Genomic DNA, 16577 nt, shown 5'->3' with positions numbered 1-16577 from the left:
AGGAAGGTGGACGCAGAATGGAAGAGAAAAGAGGGAATAGGGATGTTCTGGCCCGATAATGTTGAGGAAATTAGCTGCACACAGAAAGTACAGAAGAGGGACCGAAGGGTAGGATGAGACAGCTAAAGGACTCATCGAAGGTGAAAACCTCGATGAGTAGCGAACCCATCTGAGGGTACAAAGGCATCGAGTTGGGAGGGAAAACTCCCCTAAAACTGAGAGAATTCGGAAAAACAATAACAACTCTTTTGCTCAATTCATCTTTTTCATCTTTTTCATCTTTTTTTTCAATTTTCAATTTTCAATGTTCCTTGCAGTACCTTTCCCATTTCTAGTCAGCGATGTGCCCTGGGACTAACCTGTACACAGTGTAACCTTTGAAGGTTTGAGGGCTTTTTTGTTTTTGTAAAAAGAACTTGTAATAATTGGTAATTGTGTAAAATAGAGAGAGAGACAGAGAGAGCCCCCATCACAATAATGAGAAAGCAATTAACTGTAGCACATGAAATAAGGACAAGGACAATTCCCTTATTAAGGAGAGACAAACGAAATAGGAGCTCATCCACATAAGGAAAGCATTTCTTGGAAACAATTTTTTTTTAAAAAAAACATATATAAACAAATCTATATAGCTTTTCTTGTGACTCGATTCCTTTTCATTCCAGGACTTACCAAGAATCCCAAAAATAAAAAGGAAGTTGCTATAAAGAACAACACCCGATCACATAAAAAAGTCAAATATTATTAACAATGAAATTCCAAGTTGCTTTGACTTCTCTATTGGCCGCTGCTGCCGTTGCCTCTCCAGTTGAGGACTTGTTCAAACACAAGGCTAAGAAGAGCTCCACTTCTAGTGTACACCCATCTTCTACCACAAAGGGTAAGCCAACTTCTTCCGCACATGCTAAGGCTTTGCCATCCTCTTTGGCCTCTTTGTTGGCTAACACTACTGGTAACGCTTCTAACATGACTAACAGCACTGTTGCCCCACAAAAGCAACAATTGCAAGTCATCTACACCGGTGGCCAAGTCGCTATCCCATCCACCAACGCTACTAACACTACTGCGTTCTCTACAAACTCTACAGCTTTGTTCAACACCACTTCCGCTTTGAACATCACCGAACTATACTCCGTCGCTGCCACCATCAACCAAACTTTGGCCGACAACTCCACCAAGGGTGCCGTCGTTGTTGCTAACGCTAAGTCCCTAGAATCCCTAGGTTTCTTGACCTCCATTGTCTTGGACTCCAAGAAGCCAATTGTCATCTCTGCTGACGAGAAGATGGCCTTGGCTGTCGCTAACGAAACTGCCGCCTGGAACCGTGGTCCATTGGTCGTTTCCAAGGAAGGTCTAGTCTACGCTGGTATCTTCACCCCATCTTCTGCCAACGCTGTCGGCCTACCAGTCGCTGTCATCGATGATGCCAAGAAGGTCCAATGGTTCTTCTCCCCAGCTCCACCAGCTTTGATCAACAGCAACAGCACCATCAGAGTTAACTACACTAACTTCACCAACACCGACATCGAATTCGCTGCTACCCCATTGGTCCCAATTGTCTACGATGGTGGTTACTCCAGCTCTTTGATCTCCTCCTTGGCCTCTACCGTCCAAGGTTTGGTCGTTGTCTCCTCCGGTAGCTCCAACTCTACCACTTCTACCATCGAGTCCGCTCAAATCCCAGTCGTCTACGCTAACTCTGGTGCTCCATTGACCCCAGTTTCTTCCAAGGACGTCCCACAAAACGCTCTATCTGCCGGTTACTTGACCCCAGTTAAGGCTCAATTGCTATTGTCCATTGCTGCCATCAACGGTGTCAACTCCGATGAAGCTTTGATGTCCATCTTCCCAAACTAAACTGATACAATTATATTAAAGTGAGTGATTTGTTTTCACTGCAGGCCTCTTCTAATCCAACGTTTTAATATCGTAAGTTAGAACAGTAATGGAGGGTCCTCTGTGATTCTAGGCACTTTAATTTCTTTATCTTTTCCAGTTTGTTTTTATTTCTTAATTTGCTATGGAAGGCGATACATTTTTTACCAATAATATCAAATTAAGCAAGAAGTTCTCTTGCCATTACACTGCAAGTTCTGTGTATAGCAATCAGAACTCCGAACGCATAATACCGTCATGAACTTTCTAATACCACTATTTTTTTTATTTCAAACTCCGACTTTTACTTTCTACTACACGTTAACACATTTTTTTATGTCGAGGCAGTATAGAGAAGAGTTTAATACTGCGAAAAAGCCTAAATTTAATTTCACAGTTTGACAACTTGACTTTGCCCCGATTGTTCGTCCACCTCGAATGGGTTTTGCTTTGCTTTGCGAAGCAAGATTTCCCTCTTCGATTCAATTTCTTTATTTGACTTTTATTTTTTTCCTACATATTTTTCTACTATACAAGGGTTTTTAATCTATACCTGGTTGTAAAGCAAGTACACTTGTGATACCTTAATTATAATTTATAATTAATTTTCTCTTTGAATTTGATTAAGTTCTTAGTTTTTATCTCATCTTAGAAAAGCACACACACACACATATATATATACATATATATATATATATATGCCGATTGTTGCTCAATTCGAAACGAGTCATACACAACAATAACTATTCTCATCTAGTCAACAATCATAAACTCATCGACCAGAGATAAACCATCTTATCTTATCTTTCCAATATCAACGACACAACATCGACACTTCTCTGCAGCGATAACGTGAAAGCTATTACCACCAACAATGCCGAAATCCCGACGGAATATCACGTTTCCCTCGTTATCTCTAACTTATCTTTCTAATCTCTGAGCCTTATCTCTCAGATAAGCAACTGTTATCGGCCCATCGCATCACCCGAATCATCATGAAAAAATAACAAATAGAGGTTGCTTTGTAGTTTAGTCAAATGCAAACTGAAACGGAGTTTAGTAAGATCGTAGGAATCCCTCGCTAAGTATGATTAAAAACAAAAGGGTCTTCATACTGTTTGCAAGTTCAGTTGTAAAAATGCAAGTCCGCCTGCAGGTGTCTTATCTTTTACCCGATGCGGAACTCCAAATCTGTAATCATTTTATCTGAGATAACAACCCATATTGCATGTCACATTACTTTTCTTTTTGTGATCATGATTGTTTAAACTCTCAATATAACGCGGTTATGCATTAGGTGCTACAGTTCTTGATGTATTGACCTCTGCATCGTTAATATTATCTATCACAGATAAGGGAAACCTTAATTGTCTCCATTAGTAACGATTTTCTATATAGAGGAATAAAATGAAGTCATGATTCAATCAACTGACCATAAAAAAACATATATAAACTACCCAATATTTCAATTCCATAACAGCTTGATAATATGAAATCTTGTTTTGACAGTGTTAGTATATTCAATAAAAGTGAACACATTGAAAACAATTATACACTAGAATACAACAATGTCTTACAACTTTACAGGGACCCCAACGGGTCATGGGACAGGTGGTGACTCACTTACCACCGATTTAAACACACAATTTGACCTAGTCAATATGACGTGGCTAGGTGTATGTACCTCAGGTGTCTGGCTTATGGTGCCTGGCATAGGTCTGCTGTACTCTGGTCTTTCCAGAAAGAAACACGCCTTATCACTTCTATGGGCATCGCTCATGGCCGCTTGCTTAGTGATATTCCAATGGTTCTTCTGGGGTTACTCACTATCATTTTCCCATGAAACTAGAGGAAACGGATTCTTGGGAACTCTAGAGTTTTTTGGTTTTAGAAATGTCCTTGGTGCACCATCCGTCGTCACATCAGTACCTGATATCGTCTTTGCCATCTTCCAAGGAATGTTCGCTGCTGTAACTGGTGCTTTAATGCTTGGTGGTGCTTGCGAAAGAGCTCGTCTAATGCCAATGATGATCTTCCTATTTCTATGGATGACAATCGTCTACTGCCCCATTGCATGCTGGACATGGAATGCGGAGGGATGGTTAGCTAAACTGGGTGCTCTGGACTATGCAGGCTCTGGACCTGTTCACACGGCCTCCGGCCATGGTGCTCTTGTCTACGCATTAATCTTGGGTAAGAGAAACGATCCAGTCGCCAAGAAAGGTATGCCAAAGTATAAGCCACACTCAGTCACTTCTGTTGTGCTGGGTACCGTCTTCCTATGGTTTGGATGGCAATTCTTTAACCCAGGTTCTGCTGGTAATGCTTCCATTAGAGCCTGGTACTCTGCTATGAACACAAACCTGGCTGCCGCATCTGGTGGTCTAACTTGGTTATTCATCGACTATTTCAGAACTGGCGGAAAATGGACCACCGTTGGTATGTGCTCTGGTATCATTTCTGGTTTGGTCGGTATTACACCTGGTGCTGGCTTTGTTCCAATTTGGTCTTCATTTATCATCGGTGTGCTTTCTGCAGCAGGCTGTAACTTAGCCGTTGACTTGAAGAATGTTCTGCACATCGACGATGGTCTTGATGTGTATGCATTGCATGGTGTTGGTGGTTGTATTGGTTCCGTGCTAACCGGTATCTTCGCAGCTGATTATGTTAACGCAACAGCAGGTTCATACATCGCCCCAATTGCAGGAGGATGGTTAAACCATCACTGGAAACAAGTGGGATACCAATTGGCTGCTATTTGTGCAACAATTGCCTGGACAGTCACCATTACTGCAATTTTGCTTCTTGCCATGGATCAAATTCCATTCCTGAGACTAAGATTAAGACCAGAAGAAGAGGAACAAGGTACTGATGAAGCGGAGATTGGCGAGTTTACATACCAAGAGGAACAAGAATATATTCCTGAACCAGTCCGTTCAAGGTCTCCAGGTATGCAACCAAAAATGTCCTCCATTGACGATAAAATTACTGGACCACAACAAGTGATTGATTCAAAGCTTTCTGAGTCAGAATCAGGATCTAATGAGGCAGGCTCTAATATGGGTGAAAAGCAAACAGTTTAAATATATCTCACTAAAGTATTCATTTTTGTTAATCCCTATTTTGAAGTCCCTCGTTTTGATCCCAATATATAGTTTCCAAGATACAAATCATAATGCTTTTCAGTCTAATAAGTAATTTTTCGCATGTGCAATTTAATTTAATTTATCAATAACAAAGTAAGATTAAAAGTTTCACTTCTATAATGGTATAGTGTTTTATTATTTTTATTTTACAACAGAATATGTCTATATTTTGTATCGTAATTAGGCTTACCGTATAAAGCTTTTTGTTTATTATCTCGAGAGTGTTATCCAGCAAACAAATGAAGATTATATATGTACAGCAACAGTGTATTACCTTTGATTTTATTACCTAGTATTAACGTTCTAAATTGATATTGTCACCAAATTTAGCATATAAAGAGGTTTTCAATTCTTTTATTCTGTCCTCCAAATCATCCTGTTTACTTTCCAATTGAGAAATCTTTTCGTCTATTATCTCTGTATCCTTTTCGAGTTGCTCAACAACTTTACTCTGTTTCAGAAACACAAAAACCTCACCCATTTTATATTGTACTTCCTCATCCTCATCTATAAGTTCAATTTCTAGTGAAACATCCTCTAGGTATTCCTTCTCCTGTCTCTCTTTCTTCAACTCTGCTTCCAAAGCATCCTTGCGCATTATCAGCTTGGAGAACTCATTGATCTTTTGTTGATCAGCAAAGGTCACCTCAATATTATTCTTCTTGCCTTCTGGTAGTAGTTCCATCTTTGCCGATGTTTTTTGGTATGATATAGTATCTCAATGATCCTCACACCCAGCTTATAAACTTCCCCTTCACTGTTTCTTTTTTTTTTTTATTTCTAATTTCTTTTATTTCAGTGACAAGCTCATCGCAAATTTTTTTTTTTTTCACTTTTTTCACTTTCAGTATGAGTTTTGTCGAAAAGTATAAATAGTCATCGACTTTTTAATATACTTATAGTTCCTGGATGCATATGATTGGCATTTTTCGAGTTATTCTCTTTCTCTTTTAAACTGTCTGGGAATCGTTCTGGTTTTAATCCTTTTGGAAGGAAATGGTTCTGTGTTTTCTCTTCTTTGTGTAGTTTCTTGCATTTATATCCTGGAATAGTACATACAATAAAGCCTTAATCGAGTTTTATTTTCTTTGAAGAGATGGTCCCAGAATCCTTTTTGTTAGAGTTGCCAAAGTGTGAACACCACTTGCATTTGGAAGGTACTTTAGAGCCTGATCTATTGTTCCCCTTGGCCAAGAGAAACAATATTCAGTTGCCTGATCACTTCCCTCAGACCCCAGAAGAACTAGCTGTTCGTTATACTCAATTCAAGGACTTGCAGGACTTCTTGGACTACTACTACATCGGTACCAATGTCTTGTTGAAAGAGGAAGATTTCTTTGACCTTGCATGGGCATATTTCACTAAGGTCTCTAAACAAGGTTTGGTGCATGCTGAATTGTTCTATGATCCGCAATCTCACACCACTAGAGGTGTCTCTTTGGAGACAGTCACCAGAGGTTTTGAAAGGGCCTGCAAGAAGGCTCATGAAGAATTAGGCATTACATCCAAACTAATCATGTGTTTGCTAAGACACTTACCACCTCAAGATTGTTTGCAAACAATCGAGGAAGCTGAACAATTAATCAAATCCGGTGTCATTCATGGTCTAGGTTTGGACTCTGCTGAGAAGCCTTTCCCACCAAGCTTGTTTGTCGAATGTTATGAGCGTGCCGCTAAGATTAACCCTGAATTGAGACTAACAGCCCATGCCGGTGAGGAAGGTACTCATCAATTTGTTTCTGATGCTTTGGACCTGTTGAATGTTACTAGAATCGATCACGGTGTAAACTCCAAGCAAAGTGAGGAATTAATGGCTAGACTAGCAGAACAACAAACTCTGTTGACTGTTTGTCCATTATCCAACGTTAAACTACAAGTGGTACAATCAGTGAAGGAGATTCCATTGCAATTGTTTTTGGACAAGAACATCGCATTCTCCCTAAACTCTGATGATCCAGCTTACTTTGGTGGCTACATTCTTGACAACTACTACCAAGTCAACAAGGACTTCCCAGACTGGGACTTCAAGGTCTGGGAACGTATTGCCAAGAACGGTATCAACGGTTCCTGGTGTGAACAAAAGAGAAAGGAGGAACTACTGGCCAAGGTTGACGCCGTGGTTGCCAAGTACACCAACTAATTCAATACACCAACTTTCCCGAAAATTACAACTTGCATTCTCAACAATATCCATTTATAAACTACATTAAGCATGAATACGTGCATAGCATAATGGGGGCATTTATTTATAATTCAAAAACTACTATTCAACATAGGTACTATAATTCATACAACAATATTTTTTTTTTAGCTAATATAGAAATAGCTTATATCCTACTATGATCCAATCTTTATACCAAGATTTAGGATAGTTTTGGAGAAGCTTAATTATTCTTGATTGTGCTGGAATATTGTTATTCCATCAATTATGACTATGACTACTATTGTGGCAAGGCTGGCGATGAGCTCTCTATATCACTTTCTCCTCGATGAGCTCACAGAAACTGCAGTGCAAACAGCAGCAAATTAAGGATGTACATCATAATACCGATGGCAAATCGTCAAAAGCCTTACCAAATTTAACCAATATGAATATATAAAGGTCTTACTGCTTTATCCAAATGTTATCTCGCAATTATAATCAGTATCAATAAATACTAAAGATTTTCAAATAATAAGAGCATAGATATGTTTGCAAAAAGAGCGCCACAGAGTGTGGTGAATGATATGAATAATAAGGAGAAAGAAACGGGTATGCTTGATGTTGGTACACACTGTCAGTATTGCCGTCAACTTGACTTTCTACCGTTTCACTGTAAGCTATGTGATGGAGATTTTTGTTCGGAGCATAGGTCCAAGGAATCACACCATTGTAAATGGCTATTAGACCATCCTGAAGAATTAGAGAACAATGGGGCAAGAAGCCCTCCTTCATCCTCCAAATCGAATGGGGGTAAGTTCTTTCAAAGTTTATTACCTGAGAAGGCCCATATAAGGGTCAAATCACCATCGCCAAGTTCAACGACTTCACAATCACCAGTGAAGTTAGGCTCAAGCGGTGTAACAACAAAGAATAAGCCTTCTGAGACAACCAAGATACGATCAACTCTAAATCCAGCAGCATTGAACAAGCTTCTGAATTTCTTTAAGAGAACAAAATCCGACCCAAAAACAAAGAAAAAGGTATCAACTAGTTCCAACAGATTAGTAGAACTCTCTACTCTAAAGAAAACCGCTAAAGGTGACTCTAAGATACCTGTGCAAAACAGGATTTATATTTATTGCCAAGTAATATTGGGTGAGGATGAAACGAGTGATACCCTAGGCTTGACTAAAGTACCATTATATATCAATAAGATTTGGCCCGTTGGCAGAGCACTTGATTATCTATCCCAGCAACTCCATGTCACGAATGTAAATGGGAACGTGGACACAACTAAAGGCGAGAAGTTATTTTTGTACAAATACGATGAGAAGCTTAATGAATACGTTGGGATTGAAACCTCCGGAAGGGTCAACGTTTTAGTAAAGGACTTAGATACTTTGTATTTGGTCAGAGGCCAAATATAGTAATATAAGTAACAATCTATATAATTTAACATCCAAAATATCCGCTCATAAGAATAATAGTAATCAATTTATTATATATCGAGAAAATGGAATAGTTTAATTAAAAATTAAAGATCAGGATTTTTCAAAATTAACCTAATACAATATTTAGGTTATTGCATAAATGATTAGAACAGTTTTACCCATATGAATTGATCTGTCATGATACTTACTACAACATCAAATCATTTGATGTAAGACCAATGCCATAAAGGGTGCGACATTTATTTTCAAAACTGTTGTAAAAACTACATTTCATATGCATTTGAAGGTTGGAAAATGATAATGTGCTATAGTATATCAGTCAGCAACAACCCAGCTTACTGAAAAATCCTTTCTCAGATGAAGAGGAATGCATGTCCTGCTGTGTATTTTTGGTTTGACCATGCGTCGTAGTTGGCTGCTCTTGAAAGTTATATCTATTACCATTACCGTTGCCGTTCATCATATTCGTATCTTTACCGCCATTTCCTTTGTAGTTATTTGGCTGGCTAGTGTTATTTATTGGATTGTTGTTTAATCTATAGTTTTGCTGATCAACTGCAGTATTTTGATTTCTTTGCGATTGCTTTTGCTGTTGTTGCAACATCTTCTGTTGGGTTTGTTGTTGATAGGCCTCATAAGAGGTGGGATCTAGACCGCCATGATTAGCATCGTTTGCATGATTACCACCTTTGGCAGCGTTTCTGTTCCTATGAGATTTGTCACCAGGCGGATTTGGATGTCCATAGCCGTGCAAATTGGGCTTCTTGTTAATCGTTAAGTCCCAGCCACGACCTCCGTTAAGCTCCATCCAGTCGTATTTACCGTCCATAGTCTCTCCGATGTCATCCAATGCAGAGGCTAACAACTTACGGTAGCCTTCGTAGTCTGGTGTTTCATCAAAACCTAAATTTCTTACTATCTCTAAGTATCTCGCGAATTGAACAGGATAACCATTGGCTAGATCATAAACGTCAGTTGTTCTCTTCTTTTCACCTATCCTCTCATATTTTTGCTTGTTATTTGGAGCTTTCAACCCTTGCCATGGCAATTGTCCTCTCAAGAAATAAAAGAAAACATGTCCCAATGCCTCCATGTCATCTCTTCTAGATTGCTCTCTGCCCAGGTGGGTGTTGATGGACATATATCTTGCGGTACCACTCAGTGATTTCTTCTCCCTATAAGGGATATGTTGTTTAGTCTTTGGATCCCTGTATTGCTTGGCCATACCGAAGTCGATCAAGTGGATATTATTTTCGTCAGGTTGACCAGGTCTTCCAACCAGGAAGTTATCAGGCTTAATATCTCTGTATATCAGGTCGTGTGCGTGCAAATCCTCTATCAGTGTGATCATTTGCACAGCAACTTGTACCACTGTCTTTGGAGAGAACTGTCTTCCACACCAGTCAAACAGATCTTCCAAAGAAGGACCCAATAAATCCATCACTAAGATGTTGTGCAACCCTTCCTGACCGAAATAATATGCCTGAGGAACACCTGGAGTACCTGCGAGGATCTTGTAGGTTCTATACTCATCCTTTAACTGTGGTGCCTCTGTCTTGCGAGGTTCGAATTTAACTGCCACAGGCATCCCGTTTATGATATTTGTTCCTTCAAATAGTACACCAAAGGACCCTTCACCGATCTTCTTACCGATCTGGTAGTGCAAACCAGCGATGGTACCACCGTTACCGTTGTCCTTAGAAGAGGACATGCTTCCTTGGGTGCTGCTATTGCTGGTAATCATTCCAGGAGACGGCGTCCCAGTTAGAGAGTGCGGCATATGCCCGTTAAGCAATCTCACATTACTTGCATTTGGATACTGAGAAGTGTCGTTAGTCGTCGCGGTTGTAGTAGCAGCCAAGTGGTTCTTGGTAACTATATGCTGTTGCAAAGACATTGTCCCATACACTCATCTGTTGCAAATAAGCCACGGAACATGAGAAGTATTAACCCTACACGCATATATATATGTACCTGCACTTCACGATCCACACTCATCCCCCCCCTCCTGGGTCGTGCTGATCATTGGGTCGGAGACACAAGGATCAATGAATGCAGCACCACAATGACATTGAACGAATATTTATGACAAGGGAAGTAGTAACTAATAGGATATCTAACATGACACCGTATGCCTGAGATAGTATAGACTAATACTTGATATTTTACAATGATACTATCAATGGGATATTAAACCTATGGCCACTGATTTCACCGTTGCATTGACACATTTCGACACAATAATTAGGCAATTGATGAAATGTGTGCTGTGAAAGTACCAGATAACTTCTTGAATATCAAATGATACAGCTGTCTTTTCCTGTAATACACAAATATCTATGAAACTTGCTGTTGTAGTATCTTGAACAGTTATATACATTTTTAATGGTGAGTCCATCTATAGAAGAGGAACTATCCACTCGAAAATGCAATAAAAAAAAGAGCTACACGCTATCAAGATGGGGATACCACAGCAACTAACCAATTGTAGATTGTATACATAATACTTCCAAACTACGTCTGCGTTTATCTGACTGAGATCCCTATCCTATCCATGCCAATATGGCGTTCATAGTTGTTCTTAAACCCACTATTTGCTCCTGTTCAAGACTTTTTTTTTCGCCTCTTTTAAAATTCAGAAGTTCATCATTTGAGCCCAAAAAAGAGTTGCTGTGCGAATCCTATAATAGTTGTTAGAATAGTGGCCATTGTTTGTATCAATCAGAACAGACCAGTATCAACTACAACAACGAACAATGGTGAAAGGTAGAAAGAAGAAAGCCGTCAAGACTGTGGAGAGCAGCGAGTCTATTTCATCGCTTACGACTCCTCAATTGTATTCTATCTATGACCAGGACATTGTCAAGAGTGAAGACGCTGAAATTTACGAAGAACTGAAACGGTCCAGGTCAAAGTCTAGCTCTTTGGACACACCTCTTTATGCCATTGATGAAATTATACATTTGAAGAAAGACAACGACAAGGTAAACGAATCTCCACTGATCGATGTTTCCGAGGGATCGCACATACGCCCGCTTTCTCAACACAAGAAGCTTATAAATGAGACATTGCTGACACCTTCCATGTCTGCAGGTGGCAACTTGGGACTTGATGCCACTATGGCCAATACTATGTCCTTCCATGTTACACCGTTCCAAAGGTTTACAAACTTCGTATTCGCCATCGTCGTGCTTTCTATAAGCGGTGTAGCATACCACCAGTTATCTCGGAATCTACACGATAACCATCTATTACACGAGGACTTTGCCTCCAGACCATTGCTATGGGGTGTCACCATCCAACAGAAACTAAGTTGTGGCATATTGCCAGATTGGTTCGGTTACGCCCTAGAAGGTATCATCTTCGGATCAATTATCCCATTGATGGATCACATCACTAAAGTTAAGCTAAGACCAACAAGTTACAGTCTATCCTCGGTGATCAGAAGCATTAACGCAATGCTAGGTGTAACCTTCGGTATCAGGAAGATCCAATGGGCATCTTCAGGCCAAGCAGCTGGTGCATGGGGTCTTCTTAACGTTATCCTGTGGTTATTCTTTGATGGTACTTTATCCATGTTCTCAAATTGTTCCGTGCTGGGTCTGCTATGTTGCGCGTCATGCTTTCATGAAATCACAGACGTTTCTCAGTTCCTATATTTCATGGATTTTTACTTCTTGGGTTCCTTGATGTTCGGTAAGATCGGTAGATACTTATACCACCTATGATCTAGACCCCCATTTTGGAGTACTCATACAATTATTTATCCACTTTGCACATATATAATCAATTCTATTCTATCACATCCATCTTCTCTCTGCTAACCGTTTCTCTATGGATTACCCGTAAATTACCCCGGCATTTATATTAGAATAATTATTCAGTAATGCAATGCTATATAACTCTTACTTTCTTACTAATCTTTATGCTAAAAGTTGATGACTACCTTACAGTAAAGGCGACAACAGTTTCCACCCATGAACCACCACCAATCTGGATATACTTGCCAGCACAATTAGATACGCTATCATTACATATAAGTCTGATGTAAGGCCCAAAAACGTTTCCTTAATGTTAATAGCAACATTGAATACTTGACCATCTTCTAAGAGCGGATAACTATCTGGAACAACTTTAAAATATACGTATAGCTTCTCATGGAGTCCTTCGAAAGTTTCATTTGACCATGGTGTAACAACTTCGTGTTCTTTAGTTATAAGCAGATAGCCAAGATCATTTATACTGTATCCATCTGCTGCTGTCCATGATACTCTGACATCCAACGTTGTACCACTCCAATTACTCCTCACCTCAATCACATGAAATGGACTCGTGCTATTGATATTACCTGAAACAATTGCTGTATCTTCTAAATTCTTTAATATGCTATAACTGTCATGAACTTGCCTTGTTAGCTCAGAGGTCTTGAATTGCCTAGGTATCCTGATCCGTAAAGTCTCGGTGTTGGCACTGACAATGGCACAAAGCCACAGGACCGGAAGTACTGTATAATATAAAAGCATGCCAAACCACAAATCTAACAGAATTGGTTCAATAAGTGGATCATATTACAACAACACCGATCCCTCACGTAGTGTTCTATTATAGTGTGCTCATCTATTATATTGGCACAATCAGGCGATGCCCTGGAAACTTTTTCAAAATTGATCGGAAATGACTTACTATAGAAAATAGGGAAGGTACCCGAATGCAGGCCGTGTAATTACAGTACCTATTATAAATTAATTAGTTCAAGACTCATCAAACATCAACAAGAAATATAAGTACTATCTATTTTCTAGAACAGAACTACTGTATATTGGGAGGTGACTTACAAGATGAATGATCAGGAAGGAGATTCTGACTCGGAACTATACGAGCAGTATTTGGAGGATAGGAGGAGATTACAATCTAGGGAGGATGCCCACGAGATACAGACAAGCGAAGAAGTATTACAAAGAAATCTAGATGAGACTTTAAGTCGGGTACTTAGGAACTGGAGCCAAGAAATTGATAATCATCATGTGAGGATACGAATTACTGGCAGAAGGCATGAGAACACGAATTCTAATAGTCATACAAATAACTCATACAATAATGGTGCAGCCACTGAGAATAGAAATAATAATTATGGAAATATGCTAGGTATAAATCTCCCCTCTCACAATAGTATTGGTAGCAACAGCAATGGGGTGAATCAAAGAACACCCTTCGCTCAGAGACCCTCATTTTTCAGAACATTGGTCAGGAACTTACTAGTTTTGAACTATCTAGTACTTTCGTTATTATTCCCTTTTTCACTATACAATGTATTGAGAAGTGGATTTAGTACCATGACATTTTCAGAGCGTGATTTCACTAGAGAGATTTTAACATATTGGTATGCAATAGATACAGTTGACGTTATCAGTCTAATAAAGCCAAGTACCCCAGAGACATCCGATAGCGGTCCAGGCTTAGGACTGTTAGGGAAATTTCATAACATCATCGTGTATTACTCATTGCCAATAGGTGAGGCTCTTTTGAGACGGATATTGAATATAGATAGGTCATACACAGATACGGAAGAATATCCTGTATCAGTTGGAATTTATAGAATGATTCTCGGATTTTTTTTCAGATGGTATAAGAAAAGCATAAAGATTGTTACGATATTAGTTTATTTGCTATATGGTATTGGAGGTACAACCTATCTAATGATTGCTGGGTTTTTCTTTAGTCTATGCGTGGGTCTAACTATAGTGAGAAGGTATAAGAGTACGCAGCAGATACTTTCAGGACTTTTTTAAGCTAAATATTTAACGTTTTAATGAATAAATGAGATAGTTTCATAAATAGAGTTTAGCCAAAAATGAAACACTAAAATAAAATAGATAAGGGACCACTACACTTTTTAATTATCTTTATAGGCGATGCGATTTGAGTAACGGACGCCGTGGGACTAAATTTGCCGCCTCCTCATCGGCCGACGGTACACACTCATACGAAACGACATATATAAATAAACGGGGCTGACATAACACTATCCACATATACAACCATATAACTCAGAACTTTATGCAACTATGCGTTGTAACTATCGTCACCAATTGTCTAATTATTTGTTAATACGGCCACAAAGTGTAAGTATCCCGTGGAACCTGTAGATGAGATTTTGGCATAGTAACAACTTCTAAATGGGACCTTGAACTTCCATTGGATTATCAGAAAAGATTCGGAATGGTCCCGGCTAACATCCTATAGCTGCTACTTCCCAGTGTGTAATACCAGTATAGCTGTAATAAGCATAACTGAATCTGGTTGCTGTCTTATTGCAGTCGGATGGGATATCGGATGGGATATCGGATGGGATATCGGATGGGATATCGGATGGGATATCGGATGAGACCCTTTATTCCAATGTTTGCCCCCCACCCACCAGATCGAAGTTGCCGATTGGGTTGCAAAAAATACTACTTTTCCCGCATATATTTCCTCAGAAACATCAGTAGTAGAAACGGTAAATCTTATTCTAGCTATTGACAACATACAGGCAGCAAAGCACACTATAGTTAGAATAAGCATGATCGGATTTCAATTGATATTGGCAACTTACTGGCATGATTGACTGTGGGGGGAGTGTTGTAGATAGAAATGTTCCGACCCGACTGACCCGATCGAACCAATGCCTATGCCCAAATTTCTTTTTGAAGGTTTTTTTTAGTTCTAAGCAACCATTTAAGCTGAATTAGTTATAATTGATCCTCTATGTGTATAAAAACTGACTGATTCTGTGACTGACAACAAATAAATTTCCCCTGTTCCAATTATTAATTTGTTCATATTTAAGAGAACCACTACAGTCGAAAAGCACCTGAGAACTGCTTTTTAACAAGAACATAAAGAAGCAACCATACAAAAAAGTAACAATGCCAGCACCTACCCAACCGGCTCCTAGCTACAGCAAATGTTATGCTCTCAAGGAGATCATCTATGGTTTCTGGGCAACTAAAGTTACATACACGCCAGACAAGTACCCAGACCTCACTGGCAAGACAGCGGTGGTCACTGGCTGCAACACCGGTGTTGGTAAAGAAGCTGCGAAGCTGCTATACCAGAAGAATTGCAATGTCATCGGTGTCTGTAGGACGGAGTCCAAGGGTCTTGAAGCTGCAGAGTCAATCAAGCAGGAGATCGGAAACAGCAAAGGTTCCATCAGCGTTGTCAGTGGCTGCGACTTCCTGGATTTCACCACGGTCCCACAAGCTGGCAAGAGAATCCAAGAGATACTTGCGGGCAAGCCATTGAACATTATTATCCACAACGCTGGGTTGATGAGTTCCAGCAACGCCGGGACCTCCAAGCAGGGACTCGAGGCTATGTTTCAAACCAATGTCATGGGCCCACAGCTGCTACAACACTACTTGGACCCAGTGTTTTTGAAAGAAGACGACACCTCTTTGAAGAGGATAGTGTGGGTCAGCAGCGGTGCACACTTGCTGGGCCCAAGCCAGTATGGTATCTTCTGGGAGAACCCGGGATTCGACGGCGTTGCCATTGAGAAGCGCCCAGCAGCAACTACCCTGTACGGTGCCACCAAGGCCGCAAACATCTTGCAGGCCAAGGCGTGGGCCACAAGAAACAAGGAGATGGTAGACAAGATCGGCTGCGTCTCCGTCTCGTGCTACCCGGGCAACCTCAGAACCGACCTGCAGAGAGACTGGCACCCATGGACACGCGCCACTGTCGGCCGCTTGTTCTACCCAGCTGAGTACGGTGCCTACACAGAACTATACAGCGTGCTCTCCCCATCGCTAACCACAAGCGACCAAGGCAAGTACATCTGCCCGTTCGACCAGGTACACGAACCAAGAGAGGACGTCAAGGAAGGCCTGCAAAACGGAACAGACCTGGCTCTCTGGGACTGGATCGAATCCGAGATCAAAGAATACATTAGTTAAATAATATAAGTAATTGATATAC

At 40.1% G+C, this 16577-nt stretch overlaps 10 protein-coding genes across 10 annotated transcripts; 7 read left to right on the top strand and 3 right to left on the bottom strand.

The window, feature by feature from the left end:
- Positions 1-750: 750 nt before the first annotated feature.
- On the top strand, positions 751-1857 carry YGP1 (Ygp1p; the record flags this gene model as incomplete). Its single annotated transcript, XM_447969.1, has 1 exon — positions 751-1857. The coding sequence occupies one exon, from the start codon at positions 751-753 to the stop codon at positions 1855-1857; it is 1107 nt and encodes a 368-aa protein (XP_447969.1).
- A 1586-nt stretch (positions 1858-3443) lies between these two features.
- Positions 3444-4958, top strand: MEP2 (ammonium permease MEP2; the record flags this gene model as incomplete). The annotated part of the gene is made up of 1 exon (XM_447968.1): positions 3444-4958. One exon carries the CDS (start codon positions 3444-3446, stop codon positions 4956-4958), a length of 1515 nt encoding a protein of 504 aa, XP_447968.1.
- Positions 4959-5316: 358 nt separating this feature from the next.
- Positions 5317-5706, bottom strand: GIM3 (tubulin-binding prefolding complex subunit GIM3; the record flags this gene model as incomplete). The annotated part of the gene is made up of 1 exon (XM_447967.1): positions 5317-5706. One exon carries the CDS (start codon positions 5704-5706, stop codon positions 5317-5319), a length of 390 nt encoding a protein of 129 aa, XP_447967.1.
- Positions 5707-6117: 411 nt separating this feature from the next.
- AAH1 (adenine deaminase) lies at positions 6118-7161 on the top strand (the record flags this gene model as incomplete). The annotated part of the gene is made up of 1 exon (XM_447966.1): positions 6118-7161. One exon carries the CDS (start codon positions 6118-6120, stop codon positions 7159-7161), a length of 1044 nt encoding a protein of 347 aa, XP_447966.1.
- A 548-nt stretch (positions 7162-7709) lies between these two features.
- Positions 7710-8591, top strand: CUZ1 (Cuz1p; the record flags this gene model as incomplete). Its single annotated transcript, XM_447965.1, has 1 exon — positions 7710-8591. The coding sequence occupies one exon, from the start codon at positions 7710-7712 to the stop codon at positions 8589-8591; it is 882 nt and encodes a 293-aa protein (XP_447965.1).
- A 343-nt stretch (positions 8592-8934) lies between these two features.
- On the bottom strand, positions 8935-10512 carry YCK2 (serine/threonine protein kinase YCK2; the record flags this gene model as incomplete). The annotated part of the gene is made up of 1 exon (XM_447964.2): positions 8935-10512. The coding sequence occupies one exon, from the start codon at positions 10510-10512 to the stop codon at positions 8935-8937; it is 1578 nt and encodes a 525-aa protein (XP_447964.2).
- An 859-nt stretch (positions 10513-11371) lies between these two features.
- On the top strand, positions 11372-12343 carry NSG2 (Nsg2p; the record flags this gene model as incomplete). The annotated part of the gene is made up of 1 exon (XM_447963.1): positions 11372-12343. The coding sequence occupies one exon, from the start codon at positions 11372-11374 to the stop codon at positions 12341-12343; it is 972 nt and encodes a 323-aa protein (XP_447963.1).
- A 219-nt stretch (positions 12344-12562) lies between these two features.
- Positions 12563-13138, bottom strand: PGA1 (Pga1p; the record flags this gene model as incomplete). Its single annotated transcript, XM_447962.1, has 1 exon — positions 12563-13138. The coding sequence occupies one exon, from the start codon at positions 13136-13138 to the stop codon at positions 12563-12565; it is 576 nt and encodes a 191-aa protein (XP_447962.1).
- A 315-nt stretch (positions 13139-13453) lies between these two features.
- Positions 13454-14404, top strand: ASI2 (Asi2p; the record flags this gene model as incomplete). Its single annotated transcript, XM_447961.1, has 1 exon — positions 13454-14404. The coding sequence occupies one exon, from the start codon at positions 13454-13456 to the stop codon at positions 14402-14404; it is 951 nt and encodes a 316-aa protein (XP_447961.1).
- A 1119-nt stretch (positions 14405-15523) lies between these two features.
- GVI51_J05665 (SDR family oxidoreductase) lies at positions 15524-16555 on the top strand (the record flags this gene model as incomplete). Its single annotated transcript, XM_447960.1, has 1 exon — positions 15524-16555. The coding sequence occupies one exon, from the start codon at positions 15524-15526 to the stop codon at positions 16553-16555; it is 1032 nt and encodes a 343-aa protein (XP_447960.1).
- Positions 16556-16577: the final 22 nt, after the last annotated feature.

The sequence above is a fragment of the Nakaseomyces glabratus genome, chromosome J (assembly GCF_010111755.1).
Source record: "Nakaseomyces glabratus chromosome J, complete sequence".
NCBI lineage: Eukaryota > Fungi > Ascomycota > Saccharomycetes > Saccharomycetales > Saccharomycetaceae > Nakaseomyces > Nakaseomyces glabratus.
Note: the sequence above shows the minus strand (reverse complement) of the source record. Positions and strands in the feature narration are given on the sequence as shown.